We start from the raw sequence: 24,762 nt of genomic DNA, 5'->3' as shown, positions 1-24,762 counted from the left end.
AGCTTGTGAAGTCCACATTGATACCATTGGGCTGCAGGAATATGAGTTGCTGTTCCTGCAACCTTCGGGTAGCATCGTTGTGGCACTGCAGGAGGCCCAGGATGCCCTGGAGGGGAGTGTGAAGCGGACAAGGGAGTCCCGGAGAGAGTGGCCCCTCTGGAAAGCAGATAAGGGTGGGGAGGGAAATATGTCTTTGGTGGTGGGGTCGGATTGCAAACGGCGGAAGTGTCAGAGGATGATGCGTTGGATCCGGAGGTTGGTGGGGTGGTACGTGAGGACGAGGGGGATTCTTTTTTGGTTCTTATTGCGTGGACGGGGTGTGAGGGATGAGGTGCGGGAGATGTGGGAGACACGGTTGAGGGCGTTCTCGACCACCGAGGAGGGGAAGTTACGGTCCTTGAAAAACGAGGACAACTGAGATGTACGGGAGTGGAATGCCTCATCCTGGGAGCAGATGCGGCGGAGGCGAAGGAATTGGGAATAGGGACACTCTGCGAGACTCCCTTGTCCGCTCCACACTCCCCTCCAGCCCCACCACACTTGGCACTTTTCCCTGCAACTGCATTAAGTGCTACACCTGCTCCTACACCTCCCCCCTCACCCCCTTCCCAGGCCCCAACAAGACTTTCCACATCAAGCAGATGTTCACCTGCACATCTGCTAATGTGGTGTACTGCATCCACGGTTCCCGTTGTGGCCTCCTCTACATCGGGGAAACCAAGCGGAGGCTTGGGGACTGCTTTGCAGAACACTTACGCTTGGTTCGCACTAAACAACTGCACCTCCCAGTCGCGAACCATTTCAACTCCCCCTCCCATTCCTCAGACGACATGTCCATCCTGGGCCTCCTGCAGTGCCACAACAATGCTACCCGAAGGTTGCAGGAACAGCAACTCATATTCCGCTTGGGAACCCTGCAGCCCAATGGTATCAATGTGGATTTCACAAGCTTCAAAATCTCCCCTCCCGCTACCACATCCCAAAACCAGTCCAGCTCGTCCCCGCCTCCCTAACCTGTCCTTCCTCCCACCTATCCCCTCCTCCCACCCCAAGCCCCACCCCCATCTCCTACCTACTAACCTCATCCCGCCCCCTTGACCTGTCCGTCCTCCCTGGACTGACCTATCTCCTCCCTACCTCCCCACCTACACTCACCTTTACTGGCTCCATCCCCACCTCTTTGACCTGTCTGTCTCCTCTCCACCTATCTTCTCCTCTATTGATCTTCTATCTGCCTCCCCCTCTCTCCCTATTTATTTCAGAACCCCCTTCCCTTCCCCCATTTCTGAAGAAGGGTCTAGGCCCGAAACATCAGCCTTCCTGCTCGGCCTGCTGTGTTCATCCAGCATCTGCAGTTCCTGCTACCTCTGAAACAAGTTTCACTAATATCCTTTTGGAAAGGAAACCTGCTATCCTCACCTGTTCTGGCCTCCATGTGACCTGGGACCCACAGCAGTCTTCTTAAACTTATTAAATTGAAATTTTATTAAACCTTATGATGGCCAATAGCTCATACAAGAGCAGGGGTGAGGATACATTATACAGCAGTAGTGTATGACACCAATGCTGACTCCAATAGTTTGAAGTCAAATATATAAAAAGTTGACAGATTTGACAATGTGATCTAAGGCAGAATGTCTTAAGACAGCACATAATAAGCATAAATAAATAATTAAATAATGAATAGCACACATTTTCTTATCCTCACAATAACTTAGAGTTGGTAAGAATTACTAAGCACGATAAATTTTACAGAAGGTTGGCTCTATACCATCAGTGCTTACAGGTACCCATTCTTTTGGTCACATCCTTCAGATTTAGTCAGGACAAATCCTTCTATCTCAAAGCTTCATAACTGTGCTTATTAAGTACACCTGCTGAAAATTCTTTTGATATTTGGAGTCACAGAGCTGTACAGCATGGAAACAGACCCTTAGGTCCCACTTATCTATGTCGACCAGATATCCTAAATTAATCTAGTCCCATTTGCCAGCATTTGGCCCATATCCCTCTAAACCCTTCCTATTCATGTACCCATCCAGATACCTTTTATATGTTGTAACTGTACCAGCCTCTAACACTTCCTCTGGCAGCTCATTCTGTACACGAACCAGCCTCTGTGTGAAAATGTTGCTCCTTAGGTCCTTTTTAAATCTTTTTCCTCTCAGCTTAAACCTATGCCCTCTAGTTTTGGACTCTCCTACCAGAGGAAAAGACCTTGGCAATTTATCATATTCAATGCCCATCACGATTTTATAAACTTCTGGAAGGTCACCCCTCATTCTCTGACACTCGAGGAAAAACAGCCCCAGCCTATTCAGCCTCTCTCTATAGCTCCAAACCTGGCAACATCCTTGTTAATCTTTTCTTAACCCTTTCACAATATCCTTCCTATAGCAGGCCGACCAGAACTGCATGCAGTAGTCCAAAAGTGGCCTAACCAAGGTCCTGGATGGCCTCAACTTGACCTTCCAACTCCTACACCCAAAGCACTGACCAATCAAGGCAAGCATACCAAATGCCGCCTTCACTATCCTGTCTACCCACGACTCCACTTTCAAGGAACTATGAACCTGCACTGCAAGGTCTCTTTGTTCAGCAACACTCCCCAGGTTGAACGTGATTATTTGTCTTCTATCTCTTTTCTGGTTTGCAACGAGAAGGCAGCACATGATAAGAAGGAGCAGGACAGAGAGGATCATTCCATCATCGCAAGATAAAGAAATTCATGCTCCTTCTCTTACTCTCCCGAAATACAGTAAGTAATACTACTGACATAGCAATATCCATTCTCTTCGTAGTAGATATAAATTCAGCTCCCATTTAGAAAGAAAGATCAGAGTTAATGTCACTGGTGCTTTACAAAATGAACACCTGACTGTGGCAGAGTCACAAAGATTTCAAATGGGAGTAATGGGAGAGAAACACAAAATCGCTTGATAACGAGCTTAAAGATTTTGAGAATGGGTCCTAACCTGAAGTGCTCAACATTTTTAAAATTAGAATGTATGAAAATTTCAGTCATCTTCTCATTGTCTCCTTACTACTTAATTAAACTACACATCAGTTTTTTACAGACAATTAATTCTCCTGGTACAGTATGTTTAAATTCATAGAACTACCGCAATCAACATACATGAACACCTATATTTTCCCACCAAAAAAAACCAAAGAACTTCAGATGCTGGAAATCAGAAACAAAAACAGAAATTGCTGGGAAAACTCAGGTCTGGCAGCATTTTTTTTTCTTTATTCATTCACAGGATGAGGGCGTCGCCGGCTGGGCCAGCATTTATTGCCCAGAGGGCAGTTACGAGTCAACCACATAGCTGTGGCTCTGGAGTCACATATAGGCCAGATGGCAGTTTCCTTCCTTAAAGGACATTAGTGAACCAGATGGGTTTTCCTGACAATCGACAATGGATTCATGGTCATCATTAGATTCTTAATTCCAGATATTTATTGAATTCAAATTCCACCAGCTGCTGTGACAGGATTCGAACTCAGGTCCCCAGAACGTTATCTGGGTCTCTGGATTAACAGTCCAACGATAATACCACTAGGCCATCACCTTCCCCTGTGGACAGAAAGCAGAGCTATTGTCTTGGATCCAGTGGCCATTCTCCAGAAGGGTATCTCCATAGATGCTGCCAAACCTGCTGAGTTTTCCCAACAATTACTGCTTTTGTTTCTATATTTTCCCAACTTGTTTGGAAAGGGCATAGGTTTAAGGTCATAAGGGACAGATTTAAGGAGGACCCCAGAGGCAACTTCTTCACGCAGAGAGTGGTACGTATATGGAACGGGATGACGGAGAAAGTGGTTGAGGCAGGTACAATAGCAACATTTAAAAAAGGTTTGGATAGGTACATGGATGAGAAGGGTTTAGAGGGATACGGATCATATGTCGGCAATTGGAATTAGCTGAGAGGGCACGATGGTCAACATGGATCAGTTTGGGCCAAAGGGCCTGTTTCATGACTGTGACTGGCATCCCCCATAAACTGAATTTTCTGCAAAACTTTGACAACACATTTTTACAACACATTTAAAAAGTATGCCAAAACCTTGATGAACTCAGACAATGTACAGAGGCTTCTATGACCATCCAAAAGCATCACCGTTTTTTATGCTTGAGCCCCCTTGTCATGGGAACTGTCTATAATGTCATGTAATGTCCCACCGACCACACCAAGTAGGATTCAATATTGAAAATCAAAAACATGTGAAATTTATTTCTTAAAAATATGTTCAGCTCTTCCACCGATTTAGTGGGCAACAAGACATTTATGACAAATGAATCACTGGATGTGGAAGTGTCATAGTGACAGAACTGTTAACTGTTCTTGGCAAAGACCATGGTTAGATCAAAACTCAGTTTAACATATTGTACAAAATTTCCCAGACTGGGAGGAAGAACTGAAAAAGGCATCCCATCGCTCAATGTGCAACAGGTTTTCTCCCTCAAATTCTGAAATTATCATGCACAGTACCAAAACATGATAAAGCAAAGTGCACACATCATGACTGTGTGCTGAGCTCTTATGCCTTCAAAATTGTCAAAAGCATTAATGTTTATTGTATAAAAATTATGAATGATAATGCTTACAGCAGAGGAGGCTATTTAGCCACAATGCCTGTGCCACCTCCATCAAAGAGCTATAAGACTGGACGGGTATATGAATACCAAGGGTTTAGTGGGATATGGGTTAAATCTAGCAAATTGGACTAGGTCAGATTCAGATGTCTGGTCGGCACAAACATGTTGGAACAAAGGAGATGTAGGAACAGAACTAGATCATTAGTCCACTGAGTTTGCTCCATCACCCAGTAAATTCTTGACTGATCTGATAATTCTTGCCACCACTTTCCTGCCTTTTCATTATGACCCTGCCATCTTTACTCATTAAAAATGTGTATCTTTGCCTTGAATATACGTCACAACCCAGCCCCAACAGCCCTCTGTGGTAAAGAATTTGTCCTTACCTCGGTCTTAAATGTGTTACCTTTTATTGAAGTTATGTCCGCTCATCCTAGATTCTCCTACAAGGGGAAACAACTTCTCTACATCTACCCTGTCAAGACTCCTAGGAATCTTGTATATTTCAATAAGGTTTTGACCAATTGATTCTCTATAGAGTTGCAAATCTGTTCATGTATGTATCCAATTCTTCTTCAAAAAGGTGGCATTAAATCTCCTTAAAATTAAAGATAATCTGTTTTGAAGCATTAAGGCGAAGTGTTGATCCTGTGGAAAGATACCCAAGCAAAAGAATGAGAGAAACTGTGATGAAAAGTAACCAATCTGAAATGATAGTTCTTTTTCTTCTAGCATTCTTCTAATACTTTGAGCATTTTTTTCTTTTGAATTATAACAGGTTTTGATCCTTCCTTGGACTTGGGATTCACTTTTAATGGTTCTGATGAAAAGACTCGACCACAATGCTGTTGGTGAACTTCTTGCTTAGGACAAATGAAACCAATCAAATTAACAACACTATTGACCTCCATTGTCAAAAAGAATTCAAAGGACCTTTTTCCGTGATATCCATGCCAAAACCCTCTGGAAAGTATAAACAGGAGTGGGCAATTCAAAGTTGTTAATATGATCTGATCATGGTTGATCTAACTATCTTTGCCTTTGTAACATATCTCTCAATAATTTAATGAAAAATGGACCCTTCCATCACTAAAAATTTCAATCGACCCATCATCTAAAGCTTACTGGGGTAGAGAATTCCTTATCACCAGTCTGTAAACAAAGTGCTTCTTACTTCAATCCCTTAATAGCATATTTGTAATTTGCAAATTGCACCTTCTTGTTTTGTATTCTTAAACAAAAGCGAGTAATTACATTTATCTAATTGTTTCACCAATATACACACCATCATAAATGACAATTCAGGTCAAATACAAGCCAGATTCATACATCCAGTTTTCAAGACTTAAAATACACAGGTGTTTAAAATGTTGGTGAATCCTCAATGTACGTTACCTATATTTATCTTGAGTTGTGATGCTCAAAATTGAACGCAGTAGTCAAGGCTATACATCATGTTTTCCCATTTTTATCCTCGCACCTGGAGTGTTGTCCAACAATCTATCAACCTTTTTAATACACCTTATGTCCATATGCTTATTTTTAATGTGTAGTTGGAGACCCAAATCCCTTTGCTCCCGTACATGTTGTCACATTGTAGCAAAATGCTGTAAAACTAGATGCCATATTTATTGAGTAAGCTGGAAAAAAAATTTGAGAGATTCCTTAAAGAGACTCCAATTCTAATAAATCTATTAATAGAAATGCAACAAAACATTGATTATTTTTGATCATAGGTATGTGGAATATCCACACAGCAGCTTGCCCTCCTTAACTCCTGACTACAAACTGCTCCACAGCATTACTAAATTAGACAATGATATTGGAGCCATGTACAGACCAAATCCACTGATCCAATTTAGTAACGACTTGTGATATGCAATGCAAGGATTCAGTGTTCCATCTGCCATGGCTATATTTTCACCCCTAACTGTGGATCTCCTTGATCTCTTCCTTCAAGTAGTTTCAGCAGGTCAACGACTCAGCCTCTGACCAACGTCAGTACTGATGTAACCCTCAGACAACTGAAAAATCTCTCAAAATCACACTAGAAAAAGGATAGTAACTCAATATTTCTCTGTATCATTTGATAACTTAAGAATATTTCATTCATAAATCCAGGGAAGCACCTCATGCCTCCACAATGTAAAAACTGGTGATTGTCCAATATTGAAGCATTACATTGATCCACCTAAGAAGCACAGCACACAGTCTCATTTTAATAGAAATTAGAAAACCTAGTCATAAGCCTCTTTTCTGAACTTGCAGAAAACTGGACCATCTAAAACTTAGTCTCATTTCACAGAAAAACTTATTCTGAACTTATTCCAAGAATGAATCAGTTAGCTCTTTGGCAAGTCATTCAGTTTTTCTCAATTTGTCTTCCAGTCTGAAGACGCAAAAATGTATAATCTTTACAGTTAGGCAATCTGATCTGAACTCATTGTTTTTTGTTTTGTTAATCGGTCAAGCTCAAAATGGGCAATTTTAGGGTGCTGGTGGGAGCGAAGGGAAGGGGTAGGTGAGGAGCAACAGCAATGGAGGAGAAAGGGTGGAAAAACATACTTTCACTTCTGCAAAGAACTGCAAAGACTCCTTCAACACTGAGTTTCATTTGAGTATTAGGAGACCAGGGAAGTAAGCAACAGCATGTTGACCACTGTTTCATGTTTAAATATGGAAATGATACCATTACCGAGTCTTTCGGAGATAATGCTATATCTTTCCCTTCAATACAAACTGTCAACGTGTCCTTTGGTGCCAAAATAAATTAACCTGAGCCCATTCTATTGTTTTGACTGCACACTTTCATCAACCTCTCAACACAAGTAAAGTTATTTTAAACAATAACAATTAAATCTTATATAGCTCACTCCTTAATCAGTAAAGACTCCTTTTGGATTAAAATTCCTTCTTTAATTACCTAAAAACATTCAAATCGCAGTTGTGAACAAGTTAGTTAAAGGTCTGCAAACCCTTTCTAATTGAGAACAGCCATTTGAAAAATCTGTTCAATAAATATCGCCAGATGGTATTTCATACGCAGAAAGAGAAAACACACAATTGCATTGTAAACTCTCTCTGTTGTTTGTGGGGCCTTGCTGTGTGCAGATCAGCTACTGACTTACCCTACATTACAACAGCTAAAGTAAAAATGTATTTTATCACTTGTAAAGCACTTAAGAGGCCGTGAAATATATTATATTATTCTTCTTTATTACCCACAATATAAACATTTGTTTCTCTTGCATAAAACACATAAAATGCTGGAGAAACTCAGCAGGTCTGGCATTATCAGTAACGGTAAAGCAGAATTAATGCTTCTGATCCAGTTACCCTTCTTCCGAACTCAAAATTTTTAGTCAATCATCTTTGACCTGAAACATTATCTAGCCGATCATGACCTGTGAACAGTTCCCAGTATTTTCTGAATTGCTGTTTTGAATTTCACATTACTCAACTTGAAAATAACTGTTTAGAAATTGTTAATGTGGATACTATAATGTTTGATGTCTCTGTTCTGCAATCCCTGCAGCACTGTGAAATATCAAAAGTACATCAGGAAATCTTGATTTCAAAACCACTAAGGCCACTCAAAGTGTAACTTGGCTGCAAAATTTTGTTACTTGTCACATAATGAAGACCCTTCTCAATTTATGCTTTTCCTCTTTTGTGTTTTCTTTCCTTCTTTCTCCTCAGCAATGTCCCGAACTCTCGACCTCAGTGCAGATCCAGTGTGGCTGCCTCTTAGCAGCCTGGTGTAGCCCCAGCTGGACTTATAGCCAAAATCATTCCTGAAGAGGTCTCCTGGCCTCAAGGTGAAGCCCAGCGCAGTCAGGAATCAAGGCCCAACATGGACGAGGGGCTAGGTGCTGATGTGCACTGGGTTGGAAGGACTGTTATTCTGAACTTTTTCTTTATTTATTTTTCTAATTTATTCCTATGATCTATAATGCTGAACTTTTTCTTTTTTTAAATAATTCTTTTCCCTGTAAGAATGTGTACTTAAGAATCTGTACCAAGGTACTTTGTACCCAAGATGGCACCGTAAGTGGCAACTTATAAACTTTTTACTAAACTGATTTGAGTATGTGACAATAAAGCTAATTCTAATTCTAAAGGAAATCAGACAGCATAAGCAGAATTAATGTAATTTACAGATCTAATGCAGGTAGATGCATAAGATTTAAATGGTTTCATGATGGCCGGAACACCACCATATATATGTAGCACGTTTAGTGTGGATATCCCAAAGCACTTCACAAAAGCATTATAAAACAGGGATTAACACTGAGTCACAAAGGAAATAGTGTGTCAAATGACCAAAAGCTTGGTTAAAGGGGTAGGTTTTGAGATAATGTTTTAAAGGAGGAAGCAAGATTGAATGATGCAGGGAGGGAATTTAAGAGTTTTGGGTGTTGACAAGGAAGGCATTGCTAACAATGCAGCAGTAATTATGTACATTAGAGGATTGCAGACATTCGGAAGGGTTGTGGAGTTGGAGGACATTACAGAGATAGACTATGGAGGAATCCGAAAATGATGAGAATTTTCAAATTAAGATGCTGCCTGACCAGGGAGAATATACGTCATGAAGCATCGGGGTTATAGGTCAACAAAATCTGCTGCGAATTAAAATACAGCCAACAGAATTTTAGATTACTTCAGGTTTTAAACAGGGTAGCATGCAGAAGACTAACCAGGAGTGCACTGAACAGTAGAATCTAAAGTTAACTAAGGCAGAGGTGCAGGATTCTGCAGATTCGATGAGACAGGGACAAAAGTTAAGCAACATTACAGAAGTGGAAAAAAAGCTGTCTGAGAAAAGGCACAGCATGATGATGCAGACTCATCTTTGAGCCAAACGTGACACCAAGGACTTCCTTAGGCGGAAATGTGAAAATGTGTCAGAAGAGGCTGCCTACTATTCTATAAATTATATTTAAACATGCAGATACAAACACACTGGTTTCTGATTTGGGATTTATCTATCAACAAGGCAACACCAAAATGAACATTCTTTCTAAACTCCAGGACCACAAAATTCATAAAGGATAATTAGCATGAAAAATAAGCGTAGAAGAAAACAACTGGCTCAGCTATGTGGTAACATGCTAAAGCTATAATGATGAAGCTTACAGCTTCATTTCTCCACTGGACAAGATTTGTGAACTAACTGGATTTTTGTTTACTATGACCAGACAATTCTCATGGTTACAAAAACAGAAGTTGCTGGAAAAGCTCAGCAGGTCTGGCAGCATCTGTGAAGAGAAATCAGAGTTAACGTTTCAGGTTCCAGTGACCCTTCCTCAGTCTCATGGTTACCTTTGCTGACATCAGTTTCAGAGTACTTATTTTACTGCCATGAAGACCCTCGATATGGCAAATACTGGTACTCAGGAATTGGAAAAAGAAGCCATGCCTCGCGCCTACAAGGATCACGAGATGAGAAAGTAAGTCGTCTTACATTACTCTTGCTTTTGAACAGTTGAAAAAAAACGATAGAATCCAAGAATAGGTGTCCACCAAATATCACCCCACATGTAACAAATTGGTAATTCGAGAAATAAGGAGGTGGGGGGAGGAATTAAACATGCAAAGGTATATCGCAATTCTTACATAGCTGCTTGGAATGCACACTGAACACTTACTGACAGAAACTGCTGCTGTAGAGATATAATTACATCACGTGTACTGATATATTCATGGATAAAACAGGTTTTCAAAATGAGCGAAAGTCTGTTTTATGACCTGTTAGGACAGACTCAAATTTCTCTTAACTTAAGAAAAAAAGTCATAATTATAGAAAACAGCATTCATTTTATAATGTTATTTGGTTAAGGGCATTTTTGCTTGTCCTAGATCTACTAACCATGACCAGCAGCAAGAACATACTGTATTACTCAGCCTTTTAAATTTATCATAAATTTAAAACATTGTTCTAAGCAGTGACGTTTCCCATAAGAAAATATTGAGACTAACTAAGCTTCAGCAGAGGTTCCCCTTTATAAGCTATTCAATTACAATATTAATAGTGGAACTCAATAAATCTGGAATCCAAATGCACTTGAGTGAAGTTCACCTGCCCCATTATTATGCATTTTTCTTTTCCTGCATTTACCAGACTTACTTTGGAAAACTACTAAATCTGTTTCTGCACTGCATTCCACAACATAGCAATGCACTATGAAAATAGAAAGGTTTCCTTAAGTCATCTGATTCTTTGTTTCATTTACCATAAAACGAAGTTACTCTGAATACTGATCCATTTAGAATGGGAAAGAAGCCCTTGGGGTCTATCAAAATCAGCGCTATCAAATTTCCCTTCAGTCTTTGCTTCACCGTGTGGAGAACCCCAATTTCTCTTTCATTTGTCAAGGCTTTCACTCCTGCTAATACTTCCTCAGCTCTAAGGCTCCAACATTGTTCCTATAGATAGATGCTCCGAATTGGTCGCAACATTCCTGTCTGAATGTTTTATAAAGGCTTTGCATATCTTGATTGTTTTCATCCTCCTTTCTTTATAAAGTCAAGAATTCTAAATACATTTCCCAAGGCCTTAACTCGTCTCCTGTCAACTTTGAATATTTCTGTATGACATCCCTAAGACTACATTCCTGCATTCCCTTTAAAAGATTTTTACATGTAGTCTTAGACTTTATAATATACTATCTACTTTATATTGTATCGCTTTCAAAGTTAATCACTTCATGTCTCTACTTAAATTGCAGCTGTTGTAATGTGTATACCATGACTGGAAAATCTTTTTCAAGTACAGCTAGGAGGATGCTTCACAAATATCTCCTGTATCAACAATGGAGGAGCCCAGCACATCAACGTAAAAGGTAAGACTGAAGCTTTTGCATCGATCTTTAGTCCAAAAGTGTTGAACAGATGATCCATCGCGACCTCCTCCTCAGGTCACCTGTATCACCAATGCCAGTTTTCAGTCAATTTAAATCACTCCATGTGACATCAAGAAACAGTTAGAGGCATTGGACACTTCAAAGGATATGGGCCCTGACAATATGCCAGCATCAGTACTCAAGACTTGTGCTCCAAAATCAGTTGTGCACCTAGCCAAGCTGCTGCAGTTACAACACTGACATCTATGCATCAGTGTGAAAAAGGTCCCACATATGCCCTGTTCACAGAAATCAGGACAAATCCAACCCGGCAAGTGCTGCTCTATCAGTCAACACCTGTTCATCAGGAAAGTGATAGAAGGAGTCATCAACAATGCTATCAAGCAGCACTTGTAAAAAAAAGTTCACTGATGCTCAGTTTGGGTTCTGCCAGGGCCACCAAGTTCCTCAATTAACTTTGATTAAGACTTACTAAACTTCATTACAAGTTTGGTCTAAAAATGGACAAAAGAAATTAATTCCAGAGGCAAGATTAGAGTCAATGCTTTGACATCAAAGCCACAGTCAACCAAATACGGCATCGAGTCATCTAGTAAAATTAGAGTCAAATGGGAATTGGGGAGAACTCTCCACTGATTGGAGCCATACCTAACACAAAGGAAGACAGTTGCAGCTGTTGAAGATAAATCATCTCATTTCAGGGTCATCACTGCAGAAATTCCTTGGTGAGTGTCCAAGGTACAACTACCTTCATCTGCTCACCACAAGGTTAAAATGGGAACTTTGGCTGATGACTGCACAATGTTAAGAACCATCCACAAACTCCTCAGGTACCAAAGCATTCTGTCTCTAAATGCAGCAAGACCTGGTCAACGTCTAGGCGTGCAGGGTTAAGTGTTAAGTAACAGTCGCGCCACACAAATGGCAGGCAACAACTATCTCCATCAAGAGAAATCAAAACATCACCCTTGATGTTTAGTGGCATTGCCTTCACTGAATCTCTCAATATCAACATCTTAGAGTCAGAGTCAGAATTACATAGCACGGAAGCAGACCGCTCAGTCCAACTCATCCGCACAAACCAACTCTCCAAAACTGATCTAGTCGCATTTGCATGCATTTGGCCCATATCCCTCGAAACCCCTCTTAATCATGCACCCATCCAGATACCTTTTAAATATTGCATTGTATCCACCTCCACCACTTCTTCTGGCAGGTTGTTCTATGCACATACCACTCTCTGCAGGAAAAAGTGGTCTCTTAGGTTCCTTTCATATCTTTCCCCTCTCACCTTAAACCTATTACCTCTAGTTTTGGACTCCCTATCCTGGGAAAATGACCTTGGCTATTCACCCTAATAATGGCCATCATGATTTTATAAACCTCTATGAGGTCACCCTTCAGCCTCCAAGGTTCCAGAGGGAAAAAAAATCCAGCCTATCCCCATAGCTCAAACCCTCCAATCCCAGCAATATCCTCATGAATCTTTTCTGGATCTTAAGTTTATCAATATTATTCCTACAGCAGGGAGAACAGAACTGAATGCAATATTCTAACAGTGGCCTCACCAACATCCTGTACAGCTACAACATGACGTTGCAACTCCTAAAATCAATGTTCTGACCAATGAAGGTGATCATGAAAAGCGCCTTCTTCAGCAGCCTGTCGACCTGCGGCTCCACTTTCAAGGAACTCTGTACCGCACCCCTAGGTCTTTTTGTTCAGCAACATTCCCAGGACTATATAATTAACTGTACAAGTCCTTGAGCGCCAGTGCACAGTGGTAAGAGTGTACACCTACAAAATGCAAGATGCACTGCAATGACTCACCAAGGACCTTTCAACAGCACCTTCCAGGAGAGCAACTACTACCATCTAGAAGGACAAGGGCAGCAGGTGCATGGCAGCACAACCACCTGCAAAAGTTCCCCTCTAAAATCACACACCATAAGATATAGGAGCAGAATTAGGCCATTAAGTCCACTGAATCTGCTCCACCTTTGGATCATGGCTGATATGTTTCTGAATGCCATTCTCCTGCCTTCTCCCCTTAGCAATCAAGAATCTATCTCTGTCTTAAATATGCTCAATGACTTGACCTCCACAGCCTTCCGCAGCCATCAATTCCACAGATTCACCATCCTCTGGAAGAAACTCCTCATCTCAGTTCTAAAGTATCATTCCTTTACCCCGAGGTTGTGCCCTCATGTCCTCGTCTCTCCCACGACAGGAGATACCTTCTTTACATCTATTCTATCCAGTCCTCTCAGCAGTCAAAGCTCCCCCTCATCATTTTCAACTCCATCGAGTATAGATCCAGAGTTCTCAACACTTCTCTCATGACAGGTCCTTCACCCCAGGATCATTCTTGTTAAACGTGGACCCCTCCAAAGCTGGCCCCTTAAGTACGGGGCCCAAAACCACTCATAATATTCCAAATGCGGTCTGACCACAGCCTTATAGAACCTCAGCAGTACATCTCTACTCTTGTCTTCTAGCCCTCTTGAAATAATCCTAACACTGCATTTGCCTTCCTAACTGCCAACTGAACATGCATGTTAATCTTAAGAGAATCATTGACTAGAACTAAGTCCCTTTACGCTTCAGATTTCCAAAGATTTCCCCATTTAGAAAATAGTCTATACTTCTATTCTTCCAACAAAAGTGCATAACCTCTCTCTTTCCCCACACTGTATTCCATCTGCCACCTCTTAGCCCACTCTCCTAGCTTGTCCAAGTCCTTCTGCAGATGCCTTGCCTCCTCAACACCACTAGTTTCACAATCTGTTTTTGGATCATCTGCAAACTTAGCAACAATGGCCGCAGTTCCTTCATCCAAATCGTAATGCACTACATGATTAATGGCGTCCCAACACTGATCCCTCTCAAATGCCACTAGTCACTGGCTACCATCCTGAAAAACACCTTTTTATGCCCACTCTCTGCTTGCTGCCAGTCAGCCAATCCTCTAAACATGCAAACACCTTGCCCCTAACACCGGGGGCTCGTCTTATTTAGCAGTCTTCTGTGCGGCACTTTATCAAAGGACTTCTGGAAATCCAAACAGATTACGTCCCCTGGCTCTCCTTTATCTAACTATCCTACTTCAAGCCGCACCTCCATCTCCTACCGACCAACCTCATCCCGCTCCCTTGCCCTGTCCGTCCTCCCTGGACTGACCTATCCCCTTCCTAACTCCCCACCTACACTCATCTTTACTGGCTCCATCCCCGCCTCTTCGACCCGTTTGTTTCCTCTCCACCTATCCTCTCCTCTATCCATCTTCTATCCGCCTCCCACTCTCTCCCTATTTATTTCAGAACCCCCTTCCCCTCCCCCTTTTCTGATGAAGGGTCTAGGCCCAAAACGTCAGCCTCTCTGCTCGGCCTGCTGTGTTCATCCAGCCCTGCACCTTGTTGTCTCTTACTTCGAGGTATCTCTCTTTCCCATCATTGTCATTAGATCAAAATCTTGGAACTCTTTCCCTAACAGCACTCTGGATGTCCCTATACACCAAAGATGATAGCAATTCAAGATGGCAACTCGCTGCTACCTTCTCCAAGGCAATTAGGTATGACCATTCAATGCTGGCCCAGCCAGTGATCCCTACATTCTATGAAAAGGGTGGTAGAAATATGCAACGTGCTGTTGGAGAGGATAGCAAAGGCAGGTATTCTCACAACATTTAACAAGCATCTGGAGAAGCACTTAAAATCCCAGGTCATAATAGGCTATGAACCAAGTGGACCAATTTTAAGTTAAAAATTTAATGCTGATCTCACACTCTGTGCACCTTCCCTGCAGCCGTAACATTGTATTCTTTGCTCTGTTCTATTACCCTATGCACTGTGTATGGTATGATCTGCCTGTACTGCAAACAAAACACAACTTTTCACTGTACCTAGGTACATGTGACAATAATAAATCAAATTAGAAGTGCAGGCAAATGGAATTAATGCAGTTTGATGTTTGTGGTCAACACAGACATGGTGGGCTGAGGGGCCTGTTTCCATGCTGTATGATTCTATCACCACACTTTGTCACAAATTGGAGACCAAACACTACTAAAAGCCTGCTTTTTATTTTAAGATGATTAACAACCCAACTCAAACTGAGAAAAAAAAGAGAAAAGACTATAACATGAATATCCAAACTATTTTTCTAATCAACCTGCTCAGAGATGTTATTATACACCTATGGAGCAAGTGGGATTTGAAACTGGGTCTCTCAGTTTAGGGACAAGGACATTACCACTGTACCACAACAGTCCCTCAACCTCAATATCCATCTTGTAAAATTTAACCTATTTTTCAAATCAACTTGTTCATAGATGTTATTACACACCTCTGGAGCAGATGAGACTTGAACCCAGGCTCCTGGTCCAGCAATAGGGACACTACTTCGACAGTACAAGAGGGCCCTCTGCCTGAATATCCTTACATGTAACTAATTATCATCAACACTCGTTAGATTTAATAAATACATTAGTGAAGCAGCAATGACCAGAAAGTCTCTAGTATGACTTTTTTTTTTACTGCAGCACATCTATTTCCTTGTCAAAACAATGGAATAATCTTTAATGATATCCCTGGTTAACAAATGATTCGTTTACAGTGAGGCTAAACTTATTTTAAATATTAATTAGTCAATTAACACATAACTTAAACAAAAACAGAACACAGCAAAATATTAACAAATTTTCAACAATAAAGCAAGCACGAGCTGTTGTAACACCACAATTAAGACAGTTATTTCCAGAAAAGCGCTCAGCTCCAACAGCCAGATAACTTGTTTCTAAGACCAGAAACATCCGCAGACGGCAGAGTAGCATCAAGTTGCGGCTGCCAACCGAACTCCATTCACTCCAGCACAGTTGCAGTTCAGGTTAGAAAGGTGACCCACCCAGATTTCCAACCAGAAGTTTGTCTACACCAACACCCCAGCGTTTTAGTCGCTGTCTCCCAAACGCCTCGCTTCCACCGTGATGGGCAATCAACAGGTTTCAACTGCAGAAAAGCACATCACTCTACATAACTGTTGCCAACCACAGACCCTCCCAAATAAACTTCTAAAAAAATCTTTCTACGAAAGAATACAACACTAAAATTAAAAAATCACATGGACGCTGGACTGTTAGTAACGAGTAGCGTTCGATACCGCACTGGGCTCCTAAGTGCTATGTAATTCGAGCTCGAGGATACATTTGCGGCCTACCATGAAGCCGATTTGTGGTGGTGAATTAACAAAGCACCATGTCTTTGAACAGCTTGAGTTTTGTTATCGGTGTGTGAACAGGTGAATGTCGCAAGTACAACACAACGAATTAGTTCGTTACCATAGATCGGACGCAACCTCCTGTCATTGGGATCCTGCACATGGCTACGAGCCGCCATGATGACTCTAAGCTCCTACACATGCGCACGCCCACCCGCTCCACCGGCTAATACGCATGTCTGTTGCCGGACAAGTTGCCCGTTCTGGCACATGCGCAGTGCCGCCCGACTTGTCAATGTTCTTTTGTCAGCCAGAGGTTAGGACATCGTATAGGTTTCAAACCCATCTTTTCATTTTTAGCTTTCATTACCACTTATTCAGAATTTTTTTTTGTCCTGGTCTGCTATCCAGAATCTCTTTGTTTATTTACCTTTTCATATCTCTCCCTGAGCTCTGTCTCCATTTTCCATTCACCTCTCCCATTCTGTACCTGGGCTTCAGCATAAATATTGTACCAATTTGACCTATCTACTAACAATGCTGACGAGTCGCCGAACTCGAAAGATGAACTCTACTTTCTTCTGTTAGATCTCGCCAGACGTACTGAGTTTTTCCAGCAATTTCTTTTCCTCAACCAACTCGAATTTTGACAAAGATGAACCAGTAATGCAAAACATAATTCAATTGTCTTCCCTACTTTATATTAATTTTCTTCTCATTTTCAGTTTAATTTCCCTCAACAAAGGTCAATCGTGATTTTTAACATTCACCCAACTGGGGTTTAGAATTCATTGTTTGAAAAGTTGTAGAAGCAGAAACCCTCGTTGCATTTAAAAATCCTTAGATTTGCATTTGCATTGCTGTAAACGAGGGTACTGTAGATCAATTGCCGTAAAACTGGATTATTATCTTCCAGCTAGCACAGACATAATAGACTAAACGATGGCCTTCACTGCTGCAAATTTATTATACTTTGGCTTGTTTTGATTCGGCCACAACTGTTGACTCCTTTTTTCAGGTACTGTTTTAAGAGCTATACGTCACCCAATGATTCTGAACTGTGAGCTTGGCTCAATTGAAAGCATCTTTTTTTCTGCGACAGTACCTAAACTGAGTTGACATCCAAATGCAAAACAGAGAAAGTGCTGCATTATCTTTGGATTAGATACTGAATGTTGAGAAAAAATGTGGAGCTTTGGGATGTTGGTAGCAAACATATAGACTTTATGTTGGGTGTGAATGCTTGTGTTTATCATTTTCATAAAAACAATATTGGTCAGTGCATTAAGTATAGGAGTTGGGAGGTCATGTTGCAGCTGTACAGAACATTGTTTAGGCCACTTATGGAATACTATGTTCAGTTCTGGTCTCCCTGCTTTAGGAAGGATGTTGTGAAACTTGAAAGGGTTCAGCAAAGATTTACAAGGATGTTGCTAGTGTTTGAGCTATAGGGAGAGGCTGAATACACTGGTGCAATTTTTCCTGGTGCGTCAGAGGCTGAGGGGTCACCTTATAGAGGTTTATAAAATCATGAACAGCATGGATAGGTGAATAGCCAAGGTCTTTTCCCCACGGTAGGGAAGTCCAAAACTAGAGGGCATAGGTTTAAGGTGAGAGGGGCAAGATTTAAACTGACCCAAGGGACAAGGTTTTCATGCAGAGGGTGGTGCATGTATGAAATAGGCTGCCAGAAGAAGTGGTGGAGGCTGGTACAATTACAACATTTGGAAGGCGTCTGGATGGGTATATGAATAGGGAAGGTTCAGAGGGATATGGGCCCAATGCTGGAAAATGGTACTAGATTAATTTAGGATATCTGGTCGGCATGGACAAGTTGGACCGAATGGTCCATTTCCATGCTGTACAGCTCTATGACTCTAAAAGGGGCAGCATGCTATAGGACAGGGTTTATTTGTGCTTCAGTTTCCAGTTTCATCATTTCATCCTAGAAATATAAATGTTTCTTTTTTAGTTCTTTTTTCAGAATGTTGCAAGAACAGTGCACTGGCATACTTGTCTACATAATCTGTTAATTGGACTGGCTTCATAGAACAGATGCTTTTGTCATATCCATTATTGATCTTTCCAGTGTTCAAGAGGGGGAGGTTCTGAATTAGCCTTGACTGAATCTCAGATTGATTTAATCATGGAAAGTAATAGAGGTAGAACTTTGTCATTGAGTTCTCATGGATGTATTTCAACAAAATCTAATATTTAAATGGGGAAGAAGAGTGGACTAAGAATGAATCTTTGCCATCAATCAGATCCGAAGACAACTGGGGCCATGCTTGAACGATCCTGTGGGGAAAGTCAGAAGTCTCACGACACCAGGTTATAGTCCAACAGGTTTATTTGAAATCACAAGCTTTCCCAGCATAGCCCCCTCATCAGGTGAATTGAGAGAGAAGCACACAGAACACAGAATTTGTGGGCAGAGAGATCAAAAGATCATACGAAAGGTGTCAGTGGAGTGTTGGATAATATGTCTCTGCAGGTGATCAAAAGCATTTGACAGTGTGAGTAAAGTGTCAACAGCTGAATAACAAGTGAAGGGATACCTATAATCTGATTAAATGAGGCAGAGAAATAATTACAAAATATTAAAAATAAGATGATGCAGGAGACAACCCAAATGACTGGAATCACATGATAGGAAAAGAGTCACATGCTGAGCGTCTAACTAAAGTAATAAGTAATCCAAAACTGTACAAACTAATTAAGGTTGGGAGATCATAACAATTTATCAAGGTGATAGTGTCAAAATAGGACAGTAAGGAAGATTTTACAAATACAGAACAGCATGGTGGAATCACATATAGTGCAAAATTAACCCAAGATCACTGTTGAGGCCGTCTTCATGGGTACAGAGCTTGGCTGTCAGTTTCTGCTCGGCGATTCTGTGTATCTCGAAGGCCGCCTTGGAGGACACTTACCTGAAGGTCGGAAGTTGAATGTCCTTGACGCTGAAGTGTTCCTCGACTGGGAGGGAACATTCCTGTCTGGCGATTGTTGCGCGGTGTCCATTCATCAGTTGTAGTAGCGACTGAATAGTCTCGCCAGTTTACCATGCCTCAGGGCATCCTTGCCTACAACATATGAGATAGACAACATTGGCCGAGTCACATGAGTATCTGCCATGTACGTTGTGGATCGTATTCGCACGTGTGATGGTAGTATCCGTGTTAGTGATCTGACATGTCTTGCAGAGGTTGCCATGGCAGGTTTGTGTGGTGTTGTGGTCGATGTTGTCCTGTAGGCTGGGTATTTTGCTGCGAATAATGGTCTATTTACCAATGACTGCTAATTTCCAGATGCCATCTGACAACTCATCCGCAATCACAACGTCTTCACCTTCAACAACCAGTTCTTTATCCAGACACACGGAACAGCCATGGGGACTAAATTTGCACTCCAATATGCCAACGATTTCATGCACAAGTTCGAGCAAGACATCTTTGCTGCACAGGACCTCCGACCAATGCTACACACCAGATAAATCAACAACATTTTCTTCCTTTGGACTCACAGCAAGGAATCATTGAAATGACTACATGACAATATCAAAAGGTTTCATCCCACCATCAGATTTACCATGGAATACTCTTCAGAATCAGTCTTATTCTTGGAGACATCATCTCCATCTAGGATGGACACCTCAGTACCTCACTTTACTGCAAGTCCACGGATACCCTCATGATAATGCACTTCTCTAGATTCCATTCTAAACATATTAAAAAAGCCATCCCCTATGGACAAGCCTTGAGTGTACACAGAATCTGCTCAGATGAAGAGAAACATGACAGACGCCTAAAGAATTTGAAGGACGTCCTCAAAAGAACGGGGTATGATGCTCAACTCAGCGATCACCATATCTGACGTACCACAGCGAAAAACTGTAACGACCTTCTCAGAAGACAGACAGAGAATATGACCGATAGAATACCCATCATTATCCAGTACTTCCCCGGAGCGGAGAGACTACGCCATGTTCTATGCAGCCTTCAACATGTCATCGATGACGATGAGCATCTCGCCAAGATCATCCCCACATCTTGCCTTCAAACAACTGCCAAACCTTAAACAGACCATTGTTCTCAGCAAACTACTCAGCGTTCAGGACAACATTGACCACAACACCACACAATCCTGCCATGGCACCTTTGCAAGACATTGACAAAAGTACTACCATCACACACATATGGCAGATACTCATGTGACTCAGCCAATGTTATCTATCTCATACACTGCAGGCAAGGATGACCTGAGGCATGGTATATTGGTGAGACCATGCATATGCTATAACAACCAATGAATGGACACCGCACAACAAACGCCAGACAGGAATGTTTCCTCCCAGTCGGGAGCAGTCAAGGACATTCACCTTCCGATCTTCAGTTAAGGGTCCCCAAGGCGTCCTTCGAGATCCACAACAATGCAGAATCGCCAAGCAGAAACTGACAGCCAAGCTCTGTACCCATGAAGACAGCCTCAATCGTGATCTTGGGTTCATTTTGCACTACAGTGATTCCACCATACTGTTCTGTATTTGTAAAATCTTCCTTACTGTCCTGTTTTGACACTATGACCTTGATAAATTGTTATGATCTTTCTACCTTAATTAGTTTGTATAGTTTTGGATTACTTATTACTTTGGTTGGACCTGCGGCATGTGACTCTTATACCTATCACGTGATTCCAGTCATTTGGTTTGTCTCCAGCTCCATTTTATTTTTAGTATTTTGTAATTATTTCTCTACCTCATTTAATCAGATTATAGGTATCCCTTCACTTGTTATTCAGCTGTTGACACTTTACTCACTCTGTCTAACACTTTTGATCACCTGCAGAGACATATTATTCAACACTCCACTGACACCTTTCGTATGATCTTTTGATCTCTCTGTCCATAAATTCTGTGTTCTTTTGTGCTTCTCTCTTACTTCACCTGATGAAGGGGCTATGCTGGGAAAGCTTGTGGTTTTAAATAAACCTGGTGGACTGTGACCTGGTGTTGTGTGACTTCTGACTTTGTCCACCCCAGTCCAACACCAACACTTCCAATTCACTGTTGTGGAGAATCAACCATTTGGACATTGCAGAGGCGTCAAAGACAGCTGTGACTTCTTCTTATGAATGTTAATATATCACAAGATAAATGGAGCCACAACAATACTTAGTGATTTCAAACTGCAAATACATTATTCAGAGACACATTTGCATTGGAATTTCTCATTGTAACTGACTAATTAATCATTTTTCAAAAGAGAGAATTTACATTTTTGTGGAATATTTCAAAATTCTTTACTGCCATCAAAGTGCTTTTGCAATAAAATCATTATGAGGCAGGGAAACATTTGGAAGCAAATTTGTCCACGTCAAGATGCTACAAAATGAAGTGGTCCTCTTAGTTAATAAGTGATGTATTGTTGAGGAATTTCAGAGAATGTTCACTAGGTTCATTCCTGGGAGGAACAGACTATCTTAAGGAAAGGTTGGGCCTATACTGATTGGAGTTTAAAAGAATAAATAGTGCCCTTGTTGAAACATATGGGAATCTGAGGAGTTTCACAGGGCAAATTGGTTCGATCATAGCACAAATTTAATGATTAATATTCAACTTCCATCATTTGATGTTAATACCTGGGACTTTCATGGATGTTTCAAATTGTTTTAAAGGGAACACAGCTGACCTAAATGACTGTTGAGATTTCCTGACAAGCCGAGGCAACCCCAAATGGAATTTACAAACACTGACTGCCTTGGGATTACCATTTTAATTAAGCACTGAAAGTGAGTGATGTTTCAAGAAATTTGCATGTCTTGGTTTATGCAAATTTACATGATAACTTCAAAAATTGAAAATGAAATGTTACCTGAATGTTCAGCTTGAAAAAATCAATAGAGCTTGACTGGGAATACAGAAATAAATAACATTCCAACACCTTGCTTTGAGCAACAAAGGAATGAGAAAGCAACATGGACTGAACACAGCTATGTTTGACTAAGTTGATTGCATGGTTGACTAAGTGTAATTACGATGTGCTAGTTATGTATTTAAAAAGGAAATAAAATAAAATATTTATTGTGACTCACTGTGAGGGGAGTTGTGACCTTGCTTCAGTTGGTGTCAAAAAGATGCTGGGAAGATGTTTCTCCTCATGTGAAAATCTTGCACTAGGGGTTGTAGTTTCAGAATAAAGGGTCAACCATTTAAGATGGAAATGAGAAGAATTTCTTCTCTCACTAGGCCATGAATTCTTGTCACTGAGATTTGGGCTGAGTAAGAGAGTGTTGAACCAAAGAAACCTGATGAAGTGTACCAAAATATGAGATTACTAAACCTCCGTACAGTTCTCTATAGTAATGAGACTGGGACAACATATGCTAACCAGGAGAAAAGGCTGAATGTATACAACCTTCACTGTCTCAGATATGTTCTGAGTATCTTTTGGCAGGACAAAGTTACCAATTCAGAGACTTGGAGCATGCTAATTTTATCAGATTACACTCATTAATAAGCCAACAGCATCAGTGGTGGCTCGACCATGTCCATCAGATGCCTGAGATACTCTTCTTTAAAGTAAACTGGACACTACATCATGGCCTGACCATATTTTTGCTTCAAGGCCACCTGCAAATGACATGAAGATGCCAAATATTGACATAGATCAGAGGTATGTAGTTGCTGGTGGCTATGAAGTCTCTACACAGGCTGTCTGGAGAGAGTTTGGAAGAATTGGAGTGAATAATTCAACTGGTCCAGAAGAGGACCCAGAGGAAACTGAAGCTTCAAATCCCGACCTTCCCATCCGCTATCTTCTTCCACTGCAAACGCAATAAAGACTGCCATGCCAGAACACGGCTCCTGAGCCATACCGATGTTCAACATAGAGTGGACCAGCAACGGAAAAACCATCACCTCACAAGACATAAGGCTTCCAAAGGGGTTCAAGGGCTATAGGGAACAGGCAGGAAAGTTGAGTTAAGGCCAAGATCAGATCAGCCATGATGATATTGAATGGCAGAGCAGGTTTGAGGAGTCCTATTGCTTATTCCACCTATTCCTTATATTTTTGTGAGATAAGTGATCAAATAATCTATTTCTCTTGGTATATTGGATGACAATTACAGGATAGCAAGATTTTGTTGCTCTACTCTGAATAGTATTGTAAGATCTTTACCATCGATCTAAACTTTGGTTTAATAACTATTATGTGCTCAAGTTCGAGACTGGGGATTGAATTTGAGACTTTTTGATTAAAAGGTGAGTATTTTACCATTGGGCTTAAGATGACATTTGGATGCAAAATGTACAAGTGTGACCAGAAGTTATCATAGAATGAAGGTAGTGTCTCCTCATCCTTCCTCTCTGTGGTCGTTGACAAAGTATACTATATCATTCTCTTTTTATTGTCCAGATTAGTGGTACTGCCTTCAACTTGATTTAATCTTACCCACCCAGCCGTAGTCAGTAGCATCTCTAGCACTAGTTTTTTTTCCTGTTCTGCACATGAAACCTGAAGACCCCCAAAGCATTTAGCAGTCTCTCCTCTTCAAGAAATGACCCTTGGTGGCATAATCTGAACTTATAGGAAAAGGTTTCACATGTAAGATATTAATACCCAGCTTTATCTCTCCACCATTTTTCTCATAACCTCTAGAAAATGTCAAAATGCTTGTCTGATGTCTAGTACTTGTTAAGCTGCAACTTCTTCATCTTAAACGTTGGGAAGGGCAAAGCCATTCCATTTTCCTCCTATTACAGCATCCATTTTATTTACATTGATTCCATCCTTCTGTCTGACCACTACCTTGACATCTTATTTGAGCTCAAGATGAGGTTTCAAGTCTATATGCTCCATCACAAAGGGAGCCAACTTTCAACTCTGTAAAATAACGTCTCAGTTCAGCTAGAATTGAAATCCTCACTTAGATATTTTTCCATGCAGCTGACTAAGATTGGAATCCATAATTTGAATACTTATACAAAATATAAAGCATAATGAATGCATGTTTAATTTTATCCAATGTACCTGTACTATCTCCATACTCCCAATGTCATCTTAGTTGCTAAGTCCTACA

At 41.0% G+C, this 24,762-nt stretch overlaps 1 protein-coding gene across 1 annotated transcript in view; it reads right to left on the bottom strand.

Annotated features, from left to right (window-relative positions):
- Nucleotides 1-16,941, bottom strand: part of naa25 (N-alpha-acetyltransferase 25, NatB auxiliary subunit) — an 88,650-nt gene extending 71,709 nt beyond the window's left edge. Inside the window, exon 1 of the mRNA XM_048611513.1 lies at nucleotides 16,802-16,941. Coding sequence (XP_048467470.1) covers nucleotides 16,802-16,859 — 58 coding nt within the window. The 5' untranslated portion in view covers nucleotides 16,860-16,941. The remainder of the gene's footprint in view (nucleotides 1-16,801) is intronic.
- Nucleotides 16,942-24,762: the final 7,821 nt, after the last annotated feature.

Source organism: Rhincodon typus, chromosome 24, assembly GCF_021869965.1.
Source record: "Rhincodon typus isolate 14 chromosome 24, sRhiTyp1.1, whole genome shotgun sequence".
Taxonomy (NCBI): Eukaryota; Metazoa; Chordata; class Chondrichthyes; order Orectolobiformes; family Rhincodontidae; genus Rhincodon; species Rhincodon typus.
Note: the sequence above shows the minus strand (reverse complement) of the source record. Positions and strands in the feature narration are given on the sequence as shown.